The sequence below is a fragment of the Phyllopteryx taeniolatus genome, chromosome 8 (assembly GCF_024500385.1).
Source record: "Phyllopteryx taeniolatus isolate TA_2022b chromosome 8, UOR_Ptae_1.2, whole genome shotgun sequence".
NCBI classification, from domain to species: Eukaryota; Metazoa; Chordata; class Actinopteri; order Syngnathiformes; family Syngnathidae; genus Phyllopteryx; species Phyllopteryx taeniolatus.
Window position 1 is genome coordinate 23695764 of NC_084509.1, and position 18720 is coordinate 23714483.

At 40.5% G+C, this 18720-nt stretch overlaps 1 protein-coding gene across 7 annotated transcripts in view; it reads right to left on the reverse strand.

Moving 5' to 3' along the window:
- Positions 1-3283: 3283 nt before the first annotated feature.
- The window catches only part of trip12 (thyroid hormone receptor interactor 12), a 38231-nt gene continuing 22794 nt past the window's right edge, over positions 3284-18720 (reverse strand). For all 7 annotated transcript variants that reach the window (XM_061782940.1, XM_061782934.1, XM_061782939.1 and 4 more), the window contains exons 22-42: positions 17823-17923; positions 17448-17622; positions 17204-17345; positions 15168-15359; positions 14928-15079; positions 14681-14838; positions 14487-14560; positions 14191-14390; positions 10977-11104; positions 10685-10836; positions 8290-8432; positions 8052-8208; positions 7768-7866; positions 7095-7209; positions 6837-6991; positions 6020-6184; positions 5619-5783; positions 5196-5309; positions 5031-5125; positions 4853-4956; positions 3284-4743 (exon numbers count right to left, since the gene is read on the reverse strand). In XM_061782940.1, coding sequence (XP_061638924.1) covers positions 4547-4743; positions 4853-4956; positions 5031-5125; positions 5196-5309; positions 5619-5783; positions 6020-6184; positions 6837-6991; positions 7095-7209; positions 7768-7866; positions 8052-8208; positions 8290-8432; positions 10685-10836; positions 10977-11104; positions 14191-14390; positions 14487-14560; positions 14681-14838; positions 14928-15079; positions 15168-15359; positions 17204-17345; positions 17448-17622; positions 17823-17923 — 2983 coding nt within the window. In that variant the 3' untranslated portion in view covers positions 3284-4546. The remainder of the gene's footprint in view (positions 4744-4852; positions 4957-5030; positions 5126-5195; positions 5310-5618; positions 5784-6019; positions 6185-6836; positions 6992-7094; positions 7210-7767; positions 7867-8051; positions 8209-8289; positions 8433-10684; positions 10837-10976; positions 11105-14190; positions 14391-14486; positions 14561-14680; positions 14839-14927; positions 15080-15167; positions 15360-17203; positions 17346-17447; positions 17623-17822; positions 17924-18720) is intronic.

Below are 18720 nucleotides of genomic sequence, written 5' to 3' on the forward strand. Positions count from 1 at the left end.
AGTCAGTGACGACACGAGCACCCACACTCGCACCCCACCCCTTCCGTTCACATTCACAGTCCCTCTCTTGGCATAAAGTCACAGTGACGAATTCCCTTCTCATTAAGCGTAAGCTCTGATTGGAGGCCGCCTTCCAAGGAGGGTTAGAGGAGAAAATGAGTAGGGCGGCAACTATTATTTTAATCATCGATTAATCCGTCGATCATTTTTTTGATTAATCAATTAATCGGATTCAAAACCACATTTTAGAAATTCCATCCCTTAATTCAAAGAACATTAAAACAGAAGCTTATTTCAAAGTGAGTGCAGAAAATGTACAAACATAAACTGATTATGATCCGGTTACTGGTTTGGCCTGTAACATGTCAGAAAATAGGCAAACATTTTGATAATTGTTTTCCAAAGTAAAAGATGTTTGCAAATGTCTTTTTTTGGATGAAACACAAAAATAATCAATCTGATTTATTATTACAATACATATAATTATTATTTCCTGTTGAGAGGCTGAAACTATTTATACAATTTTAAGCTAAACAAGCTCTCTAAACAATTAATCGACTGTCAAAAATAATTATCAGTTTGATAATCAATTACTTGATTGTCGATTAATCGTTGCACCTCTAAAAATGAGATGCAGTCGTGCTCACCATTATTGGCACCCCATCATTTCATCTTTTATTTGGAGGTCCAAAGAAATTAAATTTAAACAAATTTTTTTAAAAATGTTTTTTTTCAATTTAGATATTGTCATTTCAAAGAAAAACAAAAACAGAAAATAGCATGTGCAGCAATTTTGGCATCCCTCCTTAATATTTGCTTACACACCCTTTGGCAGCGTTGACAGCCTCCAAATGTTTCATGCGTCCATTTCTAACCTTTTTGCACTTCTCAGGTGGAATTTTCTCCCACTCTTCCTTTGCACTTTGTTCAAGCTATTGAACATATGCAGGGTTCTTTCCCCCCAAATGGCAGATTTCAGCTCCCCCCAAAGATTTTCAAATGGATTGAGATCAGGCTTTTGGATGTGTGCTTTGGGTCTTTGTCTTGCTGGAGGACCCATGATCTTCTCCCGAAACCAAGTTTACTTACATAGGGTAAGACATTTAGCTCTAAAATCTCTTGATCATTTTCTTATATCACAATATCTGCGATACAGTCAAGGCCTCCAGTACTAGATGCCGCAATTTTACAGTGAAGGCCTGCAGTACCAGATGCTGCAAAGCAGCTCCAGAGCATTATGGATCCTCCACCATGCTTGACTGTTGGCAGGGGTGTTCTTTTCCTTAAAGGCTTAAAGGCGCCATCTCTAAACATACTGTTTGTGTGCATTGCTAAAAAGCTGTGTTTTTGTTTCATCTGTCCATAAAATATTGTTTATCATTTGCTCTTTTGAACCAAACACAAATTATGTTTAACTTGATTCATTTTCTTCAGGAAATATTCCACATTTACGTAGATCATTTTACGCTTGAAACTATATGAGTCCCAGGATGCACACGTCTGGAAACAATGAGACCCAACCCGGGAACAATGAGTCCCTGCAATTTATCATCATGGAATACAGATACGGTAATCCTACGCTACATCACGGTTCTTACTTCGCTGTTCCGCTATCGTACAGATTTTTATTACAGTTGTTACTCAATTTTTTACACTGCACAATATTTTTGTGTTATCATTGCTCTCTCAATATATGATTAGATTTTTTTCAGACAATATAGTTTCCCAAAACCTATCACGACAAACAATAGCATTGTTCATATTTTTTATGCCACTGATATAGTGATATTAGATATTAGTAATTCAAGTACATCCTTTTTCAGAACAATTACAGGCGGCACGGTGCCCGACTGGTTAGCACATCTGCCTCACAGTTCTGAGGACCGGGGTTCAAATCCCGGCCCCGCCTGTGTGGAGTTTGCATGTTCTCCCTGTGCCTGCGTGGGTTTTCTCCGGGTACTCCCGGAGGTACTCCGGTTTCCTCCCACATCCCCAAAACATGCATGGTAGGTTGATTGAAGATTCTAAATTGCCCTTAGGTGTGAGTGCGAATGGTTGTTTGTTTATATATGCCCTGCGATTGGTTGGCGACCAGTTTAGGGTCCCCCAAGCCCCCCTCCCACCCGAAGATAGCTGGGAAGATAGCTCCAGCACGCCCGCGACTCGCTACAAATTCGGCATACCAGCTCGTTGGTGTTAGCAGGATGGCCGCGTTCATCTGGGTCAGAATTCTTGACTTCTTCTTCACTTGTTTGGCGTAATGTGTGGTTTTTACTGTATTTTGTTCAAGAATTTACGCCTAAACTGTGGTATTATAGTCCCACTTGTTTTAAAAGCCTTTAGTGTTAAAACTGTAATCCTCGATATTTGGTGCCCTCTACTGCTGGAATCTAGCATTACAACAAAGCGGTCCGTCGCTTCGATATGACGTAGGCTACGGCAGCAGCGTTACGACGCTCAACGTTCTAATCAAGTGGATCAAAGTTCTCGCAAACCATATCGCTGGGTCACTAGCAAGTTAACTTACACACAAAAGCAATAAAAACAGAGCAGTAAGGACCAGAGGAGTACTGGGTGGTGCTCGTGACCACCAACACAGCTGCTGGCACAGTTTTTTGTTTTCGTTTACACAGCAATTACTGTGTGATTATTTTTATGCTACAGAAACGCAAAATAATATTTTTAGTGAGCGTTTTTTTTTTTTTTTTACAACCGCGCTCCACTCGTATTGCCCGGAAAAGTGCTCCATTTCAGTGCAGTCATTTGCTGTAAACCACTAACTGTGCAAGCGGAGGCACTAAATTAAAAAAATAAAAGAGCACAATGTTAGAGAAGCTGACAGGCTTAATCAGCTTTGTGTCGTCTCTCTCTCATTTGACCATTTTCCCAAGAAACTATTTGACCAATTATTAAATGAGATAATGTAGATATTTTGACCAACCAAATTTATGGGGGTGGATCTGAACTGCTACAACAAAAAATCACAAGATGCTCAGTAGGTAGGGCTAAAAAAGTGTGGGTCATATATATTGGCCATCCCTGGTCTAATAGAAACATGGTTGGCCAGTAAAAATACGCACTTTATTGGCAATATTTTCACAAGACTTGTGGACGACTCATTCGACATTGTGCCTAACTGTTCACCCTCCATGGCAATAGTTAATCTTTCCCAGAAAATGTTGCTTTTACTCTTGACTTGTCCCACTTTCAGGGCATTTTGAGTGTGGAGGCTCCACTAATACAATAAGGCAAGAGCAGGAAAAACAGAAGCAATGACCAAACATGAGTCAAACAGTTACTTTATTTATGTTCAGGTAAAAACATGAACCTGATGCGGTAAATTATTGCAGATCTTAGAAACCAGCACATGAACGATTGGGCCAGGAAAGCAGTGTGGCGCCCTCCCCTGGCCACGGACTGCAGGTGCACACCAGTTTTTGTTTCCAAGCCAGCAGTGCATGAAAAAAAATACCTACAGCAAGAAATAAAGACCATATAGAAAATTTAAAAAAAAAAAAAAAAAAAAAAAAAAAAAAAAGGAAAGCAGACATTCTCACCTCACACAGGGTGTGAAACTGCATATAAATTGAACTCCATAAAATGAACTTGAAATGCTATCTGGCCATTAAACAATAAAATGAGACCAGTCAAAATTTTGTGCCCAGCTACATTTTGTGTTGAGGGTTGCTCGAGATAACCCTACAAATCTGGTAGGGCCCGACATAAAGACGCTAACGCTATCAAAATAAGAGCAAAACCTGAACCAGCTCAACACATTGGTAACAATTTTTCATCTGAGCTGAAGCTCTCTATAAAGGTGGAGGCCAGAATACAATCCAACTTAAGTAGGGAGGAGAAAATGGTAATATGCGGTCATCACTACCCACATTCAACCAACTGCGATTTAAGCGAGGACGAACGGGAAGGAAAGCTGACCCAGAGTCAACGTGCACACAAACGGCTTGGAAACAATGGGGGTGGGGTGGCAACAAAATAAGGAAGAAATGCAAATAGACAAATGGAGGAAACAAAGAGCTATTCTATCAAATGTATAGAATGAGCAAAGTCTGCAAATTTGTCTGTACAAATGATCTTTGGAGCTAAAGTAAACCTAGCTTGCTTGATGGACCCTCCCCACCCTCCACTCGCACCCCCATTGTCCACTTTGGAGAGGAGATGTCCCTTTTTTTTTTTCCTTTTTTTTTCTTTTCTTTTTTTTTTTTTTTTAAATATCACAGCAATGCAATTTAAAATATCACCCAGATGTTTTCATTTTTAACATTACTCAACTACTGATATAGGTTTAACTCTTTTTGTTTTAACATCTGTGTCATGGAACACCTTTCTATTTTTTTTATTTCTTTTAAATATTTTTTGAGAGTTGGGGCAGCAAATATATATTTAAAGTTTTTTCTGCAAGCTGCTTCTCTAACAAGAAGGCTGTACATGAAGCCTTAATGTGTGTGATTACAAAAAAAAAAAACTTAGAAGGGAAGTCATGATTTCAGTCGCTGAAGAAGGCATCTGAATGTGAGATGTGGAGAGATCAGGAAAGGTGGAACGACTGTTGGCCCTCACGAGCTGCTGTTAACAGTTTCTCTCGCATGATCTCAATGCTGGAGTAGTCAGGCAGCTTCAGGTAGTTGACACAGGTCATAACTGAAGGGAGGAACTCATCTGGGTTCTCCGTCGACTCGAATGTCTTCCTCACAATCGTCAGAGGGGGGTTCAGGCTGCGGAAACCTGAGTGACAGTGTGGTCTAGTGAGTGGTTCTGACAGTACAGACATGCTCTGCATTTTATGGACCCTAAAGCCCAAGGAGGACGTGTATGTGTGCGCGCGGCGACTCACCTCCAACAGGGAGTCTTGGGCTTCCCGTGACAAACTGCAGAAAAAGTCTCTGCTGCTCAGCATCGAAGCTGCTCAACACTTCAAACAGGAACCGCACGGCCCGGCTGTGGGGTGACGTGGTCAAATGTTAAGTCCCAAACATTAGGACAATCAATGAGCAGGATGGATTCAAGTTCACCTGTCATGTGTGTAGCCGTGATCTGGCCGACAGCACTCCATCAACGTCTTGACGTCCCACGTCTCCGATTTACTGCCGCACAGCAACTGGTCAAGCTACAGGGAGAGACGAGCACTTTTAAAGATGTGCAAGTGTGAAAGTGAAGAGAGCTGTGTGCGCGTGTACCTCTTCTGGATAGAAATACTGCAGGTGATGAAGGGGGAAAACTGACTCAAAGCCTTCCCTAAAAGATTCAAACTGTCTTGATACTCCTTCATTGAGAGTCCAGTACACCACCAACTAGCAGCCAGAAAAAGCAGGCTTGATCAGTTCAAAACGGAGGCAAAATGAATCCCCGAAACAGCAAATTCCCCCCAAACAGTAACAGAGAACTGTAAATGTTATGCAGCACAACATAGCAGTCCCCAGACCCCCTACAAATAACACTACTTAGGTGACCAAGAAATCAAATTTGACACTGCCAGTTTTTCTTCATGTCATTAGATGCATCAAAAAGTGTTACTCGGTATCCCTAAATGAGCCACACATTTTGTTCTTGCTTATCCCCCGAAAAAGACCAAGACATAAAAAGAAATAGTGATGCCATACCCTGAGGTACTCCTCAAGATTGTAGATCGTGACAGGAACGTCTTTTCCACCCTTTTTCAGCTCAATGTTGGGGAATCCTGGGAGTGTGAAGTCCAAACCCAGGTCCTCCACTGAGCAGCCGTTCATATTGAGGCTCTCCAGCGCCTGCTGTAATGTTTCCCTCGTCTACACACAAATACATGAAAGTTACTCATTTGCGAATATGGAATTACTTTGGAAAGCCATCTGCTGTGATCAAAAGGCTTGTATAAAACAAGAGGTACACACTAGAAGACGAACCAAATAAAAGGTTATGGAAACAGACATCAAGACTATCTCAAGTGCCAAAGCTTTGTAATGTAACAAATCAACAAATCGAAAATCCCTTTGATTTGATTCATTCTTAAAAGAAAAACATTTACCTGTGACCGATCCTGTTCAAGCCTCTTCTTCTGGCGAATAATATCTTCTAAGTGAAGGATGGATTTTGCAACATCAGGATCAATGTTGACCAGGTCATGGGAGTTTATGGACATCTCATGCCGCAACATCCACTTATAAAATGGCAGCCCCAGCGGCAGGTCCAGCTGGTATTAACAATACAAGAATACATTTACTTGGGGAAAAGGTTTTATTCGGTACCAAAAGTTAATTTTCCATGCACACATAGTATGTTTTGAGTCAATTTTGACTCAGGCCAAGAATATCCTGATAGTAATCGGCTATTACAGAACTTTTCACAAATGTAGACTGTCTGACATCAATAAAAGGATAATCCTTAACATTTCATAGAAAAGAGCTACACTGTAGCCAGTTGCTTTTGCAGGTGCAGAAATTACACCAGTGTCAAGGAACCCTCTCACCTCTGTATGACTTCTGTTCTTTATGGTTAAGAGTACAGATGGGCGAGTACCGATAATACCGGCCTTATTCCAATGTATCTGGTTCTCGTAAAGGCGGCCAATACCAGTCATCATTACTTAAGGCAAAAATATCTGACAACAAATCGAGTCCTCCTCGCCAGTAGTTCGCACTACACTGTCCACCTGCAAATCTAAAATCCATTTTAGTCGAACAGCCTCAAATTAAAAAAAAAAAAAAAAAATTGTGTATTTTCAGGAAATTTTGAAAAAGTCATCACATTTCAAGGGCAAACAAAAAAGAAGATGTCAAATTCGACCCGAACAGCATGTAAGGGTTAAAGGTGTCAAAGAAAATTCTGAACAAATAATTTCTCACCAGTCTGAAGTCCATGATAGCTTTGGCCATTAGCTTCCCCAAGAAGCGGAACTTCATTTTGATTTTGGCTATGTGCGCTGGTTTGGTTGTCCTGCCAAATGGAACCGCAAAGAGTCCTCTGGTACTGAACATGTACTTTGTTCCCTCTTGGCTTCCTATTCCAGTGGAAACAGGAAGAAGGTGTCAGGTAAAAGCAGCAGCTTATTTTGCATTACTAGCAGCGGCTTCACTAAACGGGTAATCAACCAAGCAAGGTACCTTTCGGATTGGTCAGAGTCACCTCTTCACCCCTCCACAAGCCGAGGTCGGCCCGCTGGAGCTCCTGAGAAACTAGAGCATAGAACTCCAGAGTGGGACCAAGTCCTGTGCCCACCTGGAGGATGTGACAAGTTATAACTCATGTTCACCTTTTGAATAATGCAATAAAAAAAGAAGTCGGTGTGAGGGCGGGATGGAGAGTCAAAATCATTTAAGAGCAGGGGGTCTTCTGCTAAGACTGTGCTGACATACGACATTTCAAGGTTTACCAACTGCGCACATGGAAAAATGTCATCAGTACAAGAATACACGCTCAGTACGGCCGTACCTACTATTTTTTCATTTGGTTGTTTTACATTCATGATTGAGATGTGCTGTTCATGGCGTTAGAATATGTCATCCCGTGACAACTTACGCTAAAGTTATTGCCACACTGCGTTTCATTTGTTTTACATTTATGACCTACCAGTGTTTTTAATTCAAATATTCATTGTAATTATAACCTTACCACTGTCAGCGCAGGTGAGTGACAGACTACAGATCGTTTGGATTTATATAAATTCCGGTTACATCACACCCATAACTGAACAGAACTACATTGGAAACAGACGACCTCCTGTATATCGACAAGGATTTAATTTTAAAAGCCCATTGTAGCATAACGTTCTGGTACCTCGTTCTCATACTGAATCTCCAACATTGCACGGGAACTACCAAGGTCTTGCATCACAGCCTCTGCCTGTTTGAGCAGCTCATCACGGTTTATCGTCCTCTGAAAGAGTGGGACACAAAATGACATTTTAAAGAAGAGACAAGAATGTTTACAAGAAGCTAAAAATACAGTAAGTAAACGTCAGCACAATGTCATTCACAACCGCAAACTTTTTTTTAAGGTCAAATGTGAAAATAGTTATGTGGTGTTAGTTACAGCAAGTTACAAGATTAAAGAAAGAACACCTTTTTCCTGTCAAGACGTGGTGCAACTCTGCTGTCCTGAGAATCTGATTGGTTAATCTCAGGGTTTGTGTCCAGCAAGCGCTGCATGGCTCGGTCGCGATCAAAAGCAGTTACGTAGAACAACATCTGCCGTGTATCAAAGGGGAAGAAGAAGGGGCTGCAAAGAGAACACAACATGAGCAAATAGTCAAACACCAATTTGTAACTACAACATGGAGAAAAAAGGAGAAACATTTACCAAGTCTTTCCAAGCTCGATGAGCCAAGTTGGGATGTTCCCTGTCATAATAACGAGGGGGTCTTGGAGCTGACGGTTGGCTTTGGCAGTCAGCTTACTGTTAATGAACTCACTAGTGGGGATGATTTCCTTACACACAGCATTCTGGAGAAAGAAAAAAAAAAAACATTGAAGCATGTCAAAATATATTTTGTTAGGGAGCACTAAAGGGACATATGGAAATATCTTTTTTTTGTTTGTATACAATTCTCTATTGTGTCTACTTACCCTTCAAGTGTGATTTTACACTATCAAGTTAACTTTAATTATATGCCTACTTCTGAAAATGTGCCTGTGAGTAAGCCATTCTGCTCCACTGGTACGAAAACATATCACTGATTAACATAACACCCCCCATATCAAGTTTCTTAGCTAATCACCTAGGCTGACCAACGTTACAGAGCGAAAGAACCGCTTTGACGCATTGATCCAAGCTTTATCATGTCAAACGCAAAAGGTAAGCAGAGCTGCAGTGTTAGCCTCAGATTAGCATTAGCTTGCAGTGTTAACAGCATTAGCTTCCGACTATGTCATTATTGTTTGGCGAAGTTGTTGTGTTTGGCGAAGTTGTTGTGAACGATATTTGTGTTTGGTTTGGCAATGCGCCACACCGCAACACTAATTGACAAGTGTATTTACGTCGGTTGATGAATAAATGCAATGGGATCTCCATGAGCTCTGCATTCGTTTGTAGAGTGTTTCTTAAACCTGCGTTGAATCGAACCACAAGTGCTCAGCGAGTCAGTCTCAGGAGTTAAGCAGAGGTCAAGGTCACCGTGTGTGTGTGGGTCCATTCCGTTGACCTCACTCATTATTTGTTACAACTCTTTACAACACCAAAGGCATGAAAAAGGTGACCAAAAAAAAAAAAAAAACATTGGAGGGGGGGACCTTGTGGGATCCCCGGGTCCCCGCAGATAATTTTGGGGACTTTAACATAAATTAGGCCAACTGAAGAGTACAATAAGGCAAAAATCAACAATTTTTCTTCACGCAGAAAAACATTTATTTACACCGCTCTTTGCCTCATTTGTTTGCTTTTTTGTTTTGGCCTGCAAATTGAGCCAGGCCCATCTCCACCTGCACCTGATGCCTGCTTCAGGCTGTGCCACATGAATAGCATCCTCCTCTTTAAGCACTCTCATTCTGGAAAATAATTTACTAAAATCATTGTCTGTTTCACTTAATTTTTCACTATTACCAACTTCAAAGGCTAATCCCAAATGCATCCTCGAGGAAAATATTAAGTACAATATTTTTCGTTTATTGGCCATTTCTGAATTTAAAGTTAGTTCATTCTGTGTTGTGACATAATCCCTATCATCACTCTGTCGCTTAATACATTTACCATTAACATCCGTGAACTAATTAGTTAATTGTATGCGCGTTTCCTAATTCATACAAGATGTACAAGCACATCAGCTCGTCGCCAATGTTACGTGTGCTTCGCACAACCAGGGCCACGACCCGCAGCACCTCTATGCGAAAATACAAGACCAGTGTAACAAATACAACACTGGCTGATCGGATGAGCAAAAATGTTGCTTAAACGTAAGAGTAGCAATAGAGGATGTCCGCTCCAGAGGTGGGTAGATTAGCCAAACACTCAAGTAAGAGTACTGTTACTTGACAATAATGTGACGAGTAAAAAGGAGTCCTCCAAAAAATTACGTAGTAAAAAAATTACTCAAGTACTGAGTAAATAGCACAAACAATTTAAAAACAAAAAAAAACATTTGCAATTTACTGCACGGTGTTTTCTCAAGTTATAAGTGAGTTGAAATATCCACTTTTGGGCAGACAGTGCTAGACAAATACTACAATACATGCAAGCTGTTGTTTTTGTTCATCTAAATGTAAACAAGAGTAGCGCGCCTTTGCTTTCATGGTAACTACGACCTTCCCAAAATGGTGGGGCGATCAGCCGGGCTGGTTTATCTAGTGTCAATACCTATTCCCGGGAAGCCCAATAGAAGACGACGTGAAGTCATGTGACTTTCTTTTGTCGTTTGATTGGTGAACAAGACTTAAACGTCACTATGTTTAGAACAACATTCTCAGCCTTTTGGGGTCACCAAATCGTAGCAAGCCATTGAGATATTCATACCATTTGCGACAACATATCTTTAAAAGCATTCCACTTTTGAGGATGGTTGTCAAAACGAACCAGAGTTTGTTGCGAAAATGATAGAGTGGCATTTGTGAAGCCGCACATTCCTGAACTTCTCTCTCTGTGTAAGCCAAACGCAAAAGTCACATTGATTTGCAGTAAATATTGTTTGAGTTATGTTTTTTTCTTTTTTTAATCTAATAAGAAAAACTGAGGAGACAGCTCCTCATCATTCCTGGGGACCTACATCATGCAAGTAGAACCAATATCTACTGATTGAGTGCAAGACCCTCAGCAGCAGGTTGACATCTAAGGAGGGGTCGTCAAAGGTTATGGTCTCTGGAGGGTCTGAAGTGAGGTATGTCTCTAAGGGATTGACGACGCTGGGACACACACCATCTGGAAATGATAGATAACGGCATTGTTATATTTACTGTTAACTCAAGTAATGTTTGCCCTTGTAAACCTTTTAGCCATTTCTACGCCATTGCTAAAGGGCCAAAGGCAAATGCCCTGCACTGTTAGTTGGAGATCCTCACCATGCCACAGCTCATCCTGCTTCTTGGCATTGCGAGGGGAGGTTTTTGTGGGCGCAGTCTGAGCTCTCCCCCTCTTGCCCCCCACAGTATCTTTGCTGCCATCCTCATCCTCTCTAACAGGCTTATACCTGAGAGAACAAAGAGTGGGATCAAACCAGTTTAGCTTGAGCAGGGAGTGTTGAATTTTAAACTCCATTGAGGGCCACATCCAGAAATTGAGGCATGCAGGGGTCACTGCTGACATTTTTCACCTTTTGTTTATTAAATACACTAAAACCAAATAATCAGGGTTGACAAAGCTATGCTAAGCAATTACCTATTTGTACATACACCGGACAGCCACAAGTACACAAAGTATGATCTATGCAAAATTCTGCCTTTAAAAAGTTACTGCCTAATCAGGACTGACAGTTAAGATAGGTATTCATTTTTGACATTTTAATTAGGATTGTGGTTGTAGCTCAGTGCTAACTACTCACTGTACATACAGGTAGCCATTTTCAGTATTGTGATTTGAGTTTGTCTTTGTGTGTAAGTGAGGCAACCAAAACAATGTACCGTAATTTCTCATGTATTCTATGCACTTTCACAGCTGAATTTTCCCTTTACCCATGTATAATACGCACCCCAGAATTTCTGTTGTCCATGCTCAAAAATCAAAGTAAAAGTAATTTGTATTTTTTTAGGTTATTCAAAGAAATTTAAAAAGTTCTCTGAAGTATACCAAAGATGCCTACCTTTGCGAACACCAAACAAAATCAAAGTGAAAAATGCTTGCCTTGCTCTGTGCGCTCGCGCTGATGACACTAACACTTCCATCTACAGAGGAAGTTACTTAGTCTAACGAACTATAATTAGCCATGTGCGCAAGGTATAGTACAACAGGTTTCTGCTGTCGAGTAAACTAAGATGCTAAATCCAATGCCGTGTTACGTCAAACATCCTTAGGTACCGGCATATGTCTAAACAATGTAATATTGCTAAGCGGTAGGTGCAAGTAAGCTTGTGGCGTTGATTTATGACAGCTTAAGGCGGACTAATTTTGTTAATAAATCATACAGTCCGATCTAGTGTTGTCACGATACCAAAATTCTGACTTTGATACAATACTTGGCTAGGGGGGGGGGGGGGGGGAGAAAAAAAAAAAAAAAAAAAAAAAAAAGATACCGGGATTGAAACGTTACCATGGGAAAAAAAATCTAAAACATTCGTAAAAGCAGAGGAATGAAAACTGACAAAATAAGTTCAAATACTTTTATAAATTCAAAATATTAGGATAATCTTGAAAACTAACGTAATAAAGGAAGTAGTCCATTCTTAGTCATTTTCTAAAAAATAATTAGCTCAATGCTTGCATCATCATATACAACAAATGTGTATGTGTATAAAAGTGTATATATACAGTATATGTATGATATATATAGTCATGAAAAAAATTATGCTGCCCTTTTTTCTTCAATTTCTTACTCATTTTAATGCCTGCATGGTACTACTAAAGGTATATTACCAGACGAATATCATTGTATTATTAATTTTGAGTTTGCTTATTATCAAGAAAACCATGGACACTGGTTAGATGCCAGCTCTTAAAGTATTATGAGCTATTTGCCTTGTCATCATATTTGTCCAAACAAATGTACCTTTAGTTGTAGCAGGCATAAAAAAATTAAACAAAATGAAGAAACAAGGGTGGTCGAATTGCCCCCCACGACTATATTGATTTCTATACATTTTCTTTACTTCAGGCTTTACACGATCAGGATTTTTGGGTCCGATCACCGATCAGTGAGTTTAAAATAACAATAACCGATCACAAGATGGAGCAATGTGTCTATTTAAATGACCTGTTCATTTACTGTATATACTTGTGAACTGTATACTCAGTATTTTCAAAAGTATGCTCTAGCATTTTAGACAAAAGGTAAAACAATGACCTCTAGGGGGCGTTCAAAGACTGACATGGGGTTAAAGTTCAGTCAGGTCAGAGCAACATTACTTGAGACAGAAAGAAGAGGTGCTAACTAAACTTACTAAATTACAAAGTAAATAAATTACTTTATTGCAATTACTTTAACAAGTACTGTTCATGACATGCCAACTAACTTTCTCACTGTCCTGGCCGGCTATATGGACGGTGTTGTCCAGAGTTTGCGTCAGCGTCCGTTTGGTTGTGTGTTTCCTTTTCCATGCTGTGTTGCTTGAACGCGGCATACTCCTCCTCGTGAATATTCTTCAAGTGCCTGATCAAATTAGTTGTGTTGAAGCATTTAGATAACGTACCCCCACGAGGTACTTCAGTTTTGCACAGATTGAAAATGACTTACGTGTTGTCTGTCTGAGATGCCGCAAAAAAAGTCCCACACCGCCGACATGTTTTTTTTCCACAGACAAGATTGGGGGGGAAAAAACAACTTTATAGGCCATCAGATAGTTACAGTACTAAGTCACAAGATATGTGACGACTAAAAATAAACTAGCTTTTATATTCATACACAACAGCGACACGGAGTAAATGTCTTTTGCGGCACCAATCAATTACATCATTGATCGGATCGGCAAATTACATTAAAACCGATCAGCATTTAATGCTAATTATTGGCCGATTAGATTGGTGTAAAGTCTATTCTGCTTTACTTCTACATTATAAGATTTTCGTATGCAGTATTCCCAGGGCCACCCCTCCCTAAACGCAGAGCACGCACTTTGAGTAGGGCTTCATCCTCCATGAGGAGCCACATTTTCGTATCTGCGGAATGGATGCGCAAATGTGCTACCGTGAAGTGCGCTTGGCATAGAGCATCAACTTAGCATGGGGAAGGAGAGAGCCAACGATTGCTACAATGACAGCCCTTGAAATCTGACCAATCAGAGGGATGCACCATCTGACCAATGAGAGGGATGCACCATGCAACTGCATCGCTGCACAGCCGGCACTTGCAGAGCAACCAATATAGTTTGTTAATTTCTCCTTCCCGCTTGAACACACATGCACACAAACTGAAGCATCCCTCCACACTTTGAAGGCATTTCTAATTTGTCGGAAGACAGAAATTGGCTGACCTGTATGTTTTTTTTGTACTGACCTTTAAGACACAATTGAAGCCGTCTCGTGAAAAAAAAATTGGTCTCAAGCTATTTTTTTCGTCAAAATACCTCGGTTAGGTACTGTATCGGTACTCGGTGCAACACTAGACTGGTCATTAGAAAAACTTACCATATTGTGTGCGTTTTGGTCCAGATGCCTGCTCGCCCAAGTGGGTTTGCCTCATCATCTGTGGACTCCCTTTCTTCTTCTGCCTGAAGACTGTACTGTCGGACAGCCTGGTAAACTGTCATGTTGTATGGCAACAAGTGGTCACCGATGTAGAACTGTAATCTATGGCGTACACTGCCTGAATTTAGGAACTGGGCAGCCTACATAACCATTAAGATCAAATTAGGGTCAACACCAAAACAATTGTATCGGGTTTAGCAAAAAATCCATGCTTATTCTACGACTTGTTCACATACCAGTGACTCATCTATTTCATCATCCGAGCCATCATCATCACTGTCTTCATCCTCTTCTCTGATTCGGCCATACCCTGTACGAGTGTGCAAAAACTGGTTACAGCTCAATTACACTAAAGAGGACACTTGAAAGAATGTATGTATCAGCTGATGGTCCCCTCATCAGCAAGTGTTTAGGCAAGACTGTCACTCACCTCTGACAACTAGGTATCGCTCAATGGCTTGCACCAAGGCCAGAGGGTCTATCTTCACAGGGCCACCTTTCCACTGTTTAACATTCGCGCAGTCTGGATGCCTTTGCAGCTGACACTTGAGCTGATGTGTGTTGAAGAACTTAAGTGCCTGTGAGCCTCTGGAGAAACAGATACACTTGATTAAACTCCTATTTAGAGATTAATTTATGATTGAATAAAATGGTGATCAAAAGATAAACCAACTGACCTGCTCCCATTGCCATTCCCACTGGGGAAATCATGCACTTTAACAGGGAACTGCTCCATTTGACTCAGACAGCTGTTCATTTTGTGAACCAGTGCCAGGAAAGGCCCATTTTCTGTCGGGTCCAAACAACTTACAGGCTCTGTTCCTGGAACCTTTTAACCACAAGGCAGAAGGACACAGTGTGAAAATAAGGAACACTTATAATCCAGCTTCTTTATAAATTGTGCAAAGGTTTCTCACCGGGCAGCCAATAAAGACATGGAGGAACCGTTTGAGTCGCAAGTCCCGACTAAGCAAGTCCCTGTCTGTGTGGGAGGTTAGGTAAAGCAAGAGTTGCTTCACCAGCCCACTGTGTTGGATCTCAAAAGAGGACACGTCAGACTCTGACACAATGCTGGAGATCTCTGAAAGACACTCCAAACCACCATCCACCTTGGAAACAGAACATAAAATATCAGGCACATTAACTGTGGCTAGGTAATGTACATATTAGGGATGTCCCAATCACATTTTTTTTGGCACCCAAGTCCGAGTCTTTGATTTTAAGCATCTGCCGATACAGAGTCAGGCACATTAACTATGGGTAGGTAGAGTATGTATTAGGAATGTCACAATCACTTTTTTTTTGCAAGTCCAAGTCTTTGATTTTAAATATCTGCCAATACTGAGTCCTGATCAGATACATAACTACCAAAACTCAACTTTGAATATTTAAAAGAACCAAAAAATAAATTAGTAATAAGTACCTTGAAATTTTAATTGAAATTAAACTCATTGCCAGTTATACAAAATGCTTGATTTCAGTTGTTGCTGCTGAGGATGGCCCAACCAGTTATCAGAATCAGAATCATCTTTATTTGCCAAGTATGTCCAAAAAACACAAGGAATTTGTCTCCGGTAGTTGGAGCCGCTCGAGTACGACAACAGACAGTCAATTTACAGAACACTTTGGAGACAGAAAGACATTGACAAAAAAAAAAAAAAAAAAAAAAAAAAAAACAGTCACTGAGCAGTAAAGGGTTGCTAGTTATCTGGTTATTAGGTTTAGGAGGCCATTACTTTTTCACACTGTGCCAGGTAACTTTGAATGTTTTTTTTTCCTTAAATGAAATCATTTTAAAAAAGCATTTTAAGTTCACTTGGGTTATATTTGTCTGAAATTCACATTTGTTTGATCATCTTAAAAGGTGACTAAACTTTGCAAAAATATAAGAATTTAAGAAGGGAGCCAATACTTTTTCACAGCACTGTATATTTAGCAAATACAAATAATTTTGGTTATCCTAATTGACCTGAAACAGGAAAATTTCAGTCTGATTTCATGTCAAGACAGGCGGGGGGAAATGACTCTCTGCTGTTCCTGCTGTGCGCACCTTGGTCTCTTAGGGGCAGTGTGGTGCAATGCATGCATGGAGCTACAAGTTTGCATTACAAAAAGAACAGAAAAACATCCCGATAAAATATTTAACTCGTTTCTCACAGTTTAGGAAGAATATATGCCTGCTGTGAGTATTGTTGTTTTACCTGTCTATGTGTGTTACTACTGAGTTTGTGTATAAATATTCATTATTTGACGTTAAATCCCACCAGTGATCTAATGCAAATTCTAGCAAGCAATGGGGGTTTCCATAGACTGTTAGCATTAAGTAGGCGATTTCTCAAACGATCATGTGTCAAGTATTTAAATATACAATGTGTAATTCTTTGTTTTGTGCCTTTAGTTTAACGGTAAACTACACCTTGGGTGTCATTAAACAGTTTAAAGCACACTCAGGGAGGGCAGAGACTGCGCACACACACCAACACACAGTCTGCGTGTCACTCACACACCAACACAACAGTCTGCGTGTCACTCACACACCAACACAACAGTCTGCGTGTCACTCACACACCAACACAACAGTCTGCGTGTCACTCACACACCAACACAACAGTCTGCGTGTCACTCACACACCAACACAACAGTCTGCGTGTCACTCACACACCAACACAACAGTCTGCGTGTCACTCACACACAAACAACAGTCTGCGTGTCACTCACACACAGTCACTTTCAGGCACTTATATTATACCAGTACTAAAAAGACCCCAAAAAGTTACTTTATTATAAAACAAAGCTTTTACTGTTCCATTTGTCAAGCTCTTTGCACCTTCCTATTATTTTGTCACTTTGTGACATTTAAAATGTCAAAAAATGAATAAAACCAATTTTTTTCCACCCGAGCTCAAACAGCTGCGACATCCCTACTACATATGAAGGAAAATGTATGCTATACCTGCAGGTTGAGCTGCTCAGTGGCTGTGCAAAGTCTCTGAAGTACATTCAATGCAGGGTTGCTGCCATCCACCTTTTCAGAGTTGAAGTACCGCTCTACAAACTTGTTGGCCTGTTCTTTGATCCAGGCCTTGATTTTATCTCTGCCAAAACACGGAAACTCTTTCAGTGATCAAATACAACATTAGCACACATGCATTCAATCTCATGATTCCACATTACATCAAATGCTTTTGGGATCATACCTGTTATTTGAAATTGAGTCCTTGGGGGGTGCCCTTGCCAGGCCACTCACCCCCGCTGTACGTGAGGGCTCAGAGTTGGAATTATTGGTTTGGCCACCCAGTTTGCCCCAGGTCTTGGGATTGAGACTGGCCAAGAAGGATGATTTGGGTGACTGAGTACTTGTGGGGCTTTTAGCTGTCGAGAAAACATGGACATCAGGTTAAGAACATGCACAAAAGCACCGCATTTGACTACTAACATTCTATTTTCGACAAATGCTTCAACTTGGGTGGTGTGCGCAGTGCAATACCAATGGACAGACAGACTTTTATACTCACAAAGAAAGTTAGTAAGAGTGTAAGTGTTTGCCAAACTTTACTAATAGAGCAACTTACCCTGATTGTCTACTTTCTCATCATCCCTTGGTGGTGAGTATTTGGGCCTTCTGGGCCCCCTTTTCGGTAATCGTTTTCGTTTGAGCACATCGCTTAACCTTCTGAGAACAGACAGTAGGAGCACGGTAAACGTGGTTATTATTAAGAATGACAAATTTAAAAGGAAAACCATACATAAAACGCTCTAAGATTTGTGGACATTTTCAAACTAAAAGTAAAAAGGCTTTAAAGCAAGCTGTTTGGGTCGACTAATGTCTTCTAAAGGTTACATGTTATGTAAAATTGTCTTCGCTTGTACAGTGGGTCCTAGGGTTTTGACAGTACAGTTTGGCTAGGCTAAGATCTGCTACTTTCGAACAATGGCCAGACTACAGTGGATGAAACACTGCCAAACCCAAAAGGTAAGCAGAGCCGCAATGGGTATTGTTGGATCCACAGATCAGCATGACCTTGATCTGAAAAGTGGAACACACTCGAATGGTCGGCGAAGTTGTTGATGAGGGGATGGGACGTAATAATTGCAATAACTACGCGAAGTGGATATAAAATGTCTACATATTGTTCAAATGCCAGGTTTTTGTAATATTAACACGAGACTATGCTAAATCATTTATTAATGTTTTTCCACCATTAATGTGACCTATAAATTGTAAAACTCAATTGAAATAAAGTGAATCCTCTCAAGAGGAAAGTAAAAATAAAGAACAGATAATGTGGCAGCAAAAGTGTCCACACCTTAAAACTGGGGCTGTGGCCAGAATTAAACAATTGCATTCAAATTCATGTTGAACGGGAGTCAGCACACACCTTCCACCATTTAAAGTGTCCCTGCTTAATCCCAAATAAAGTTCAAATGTTCTAGTTGGCTTTTCCTGAAATGTTTGTAGTCACATCTTAC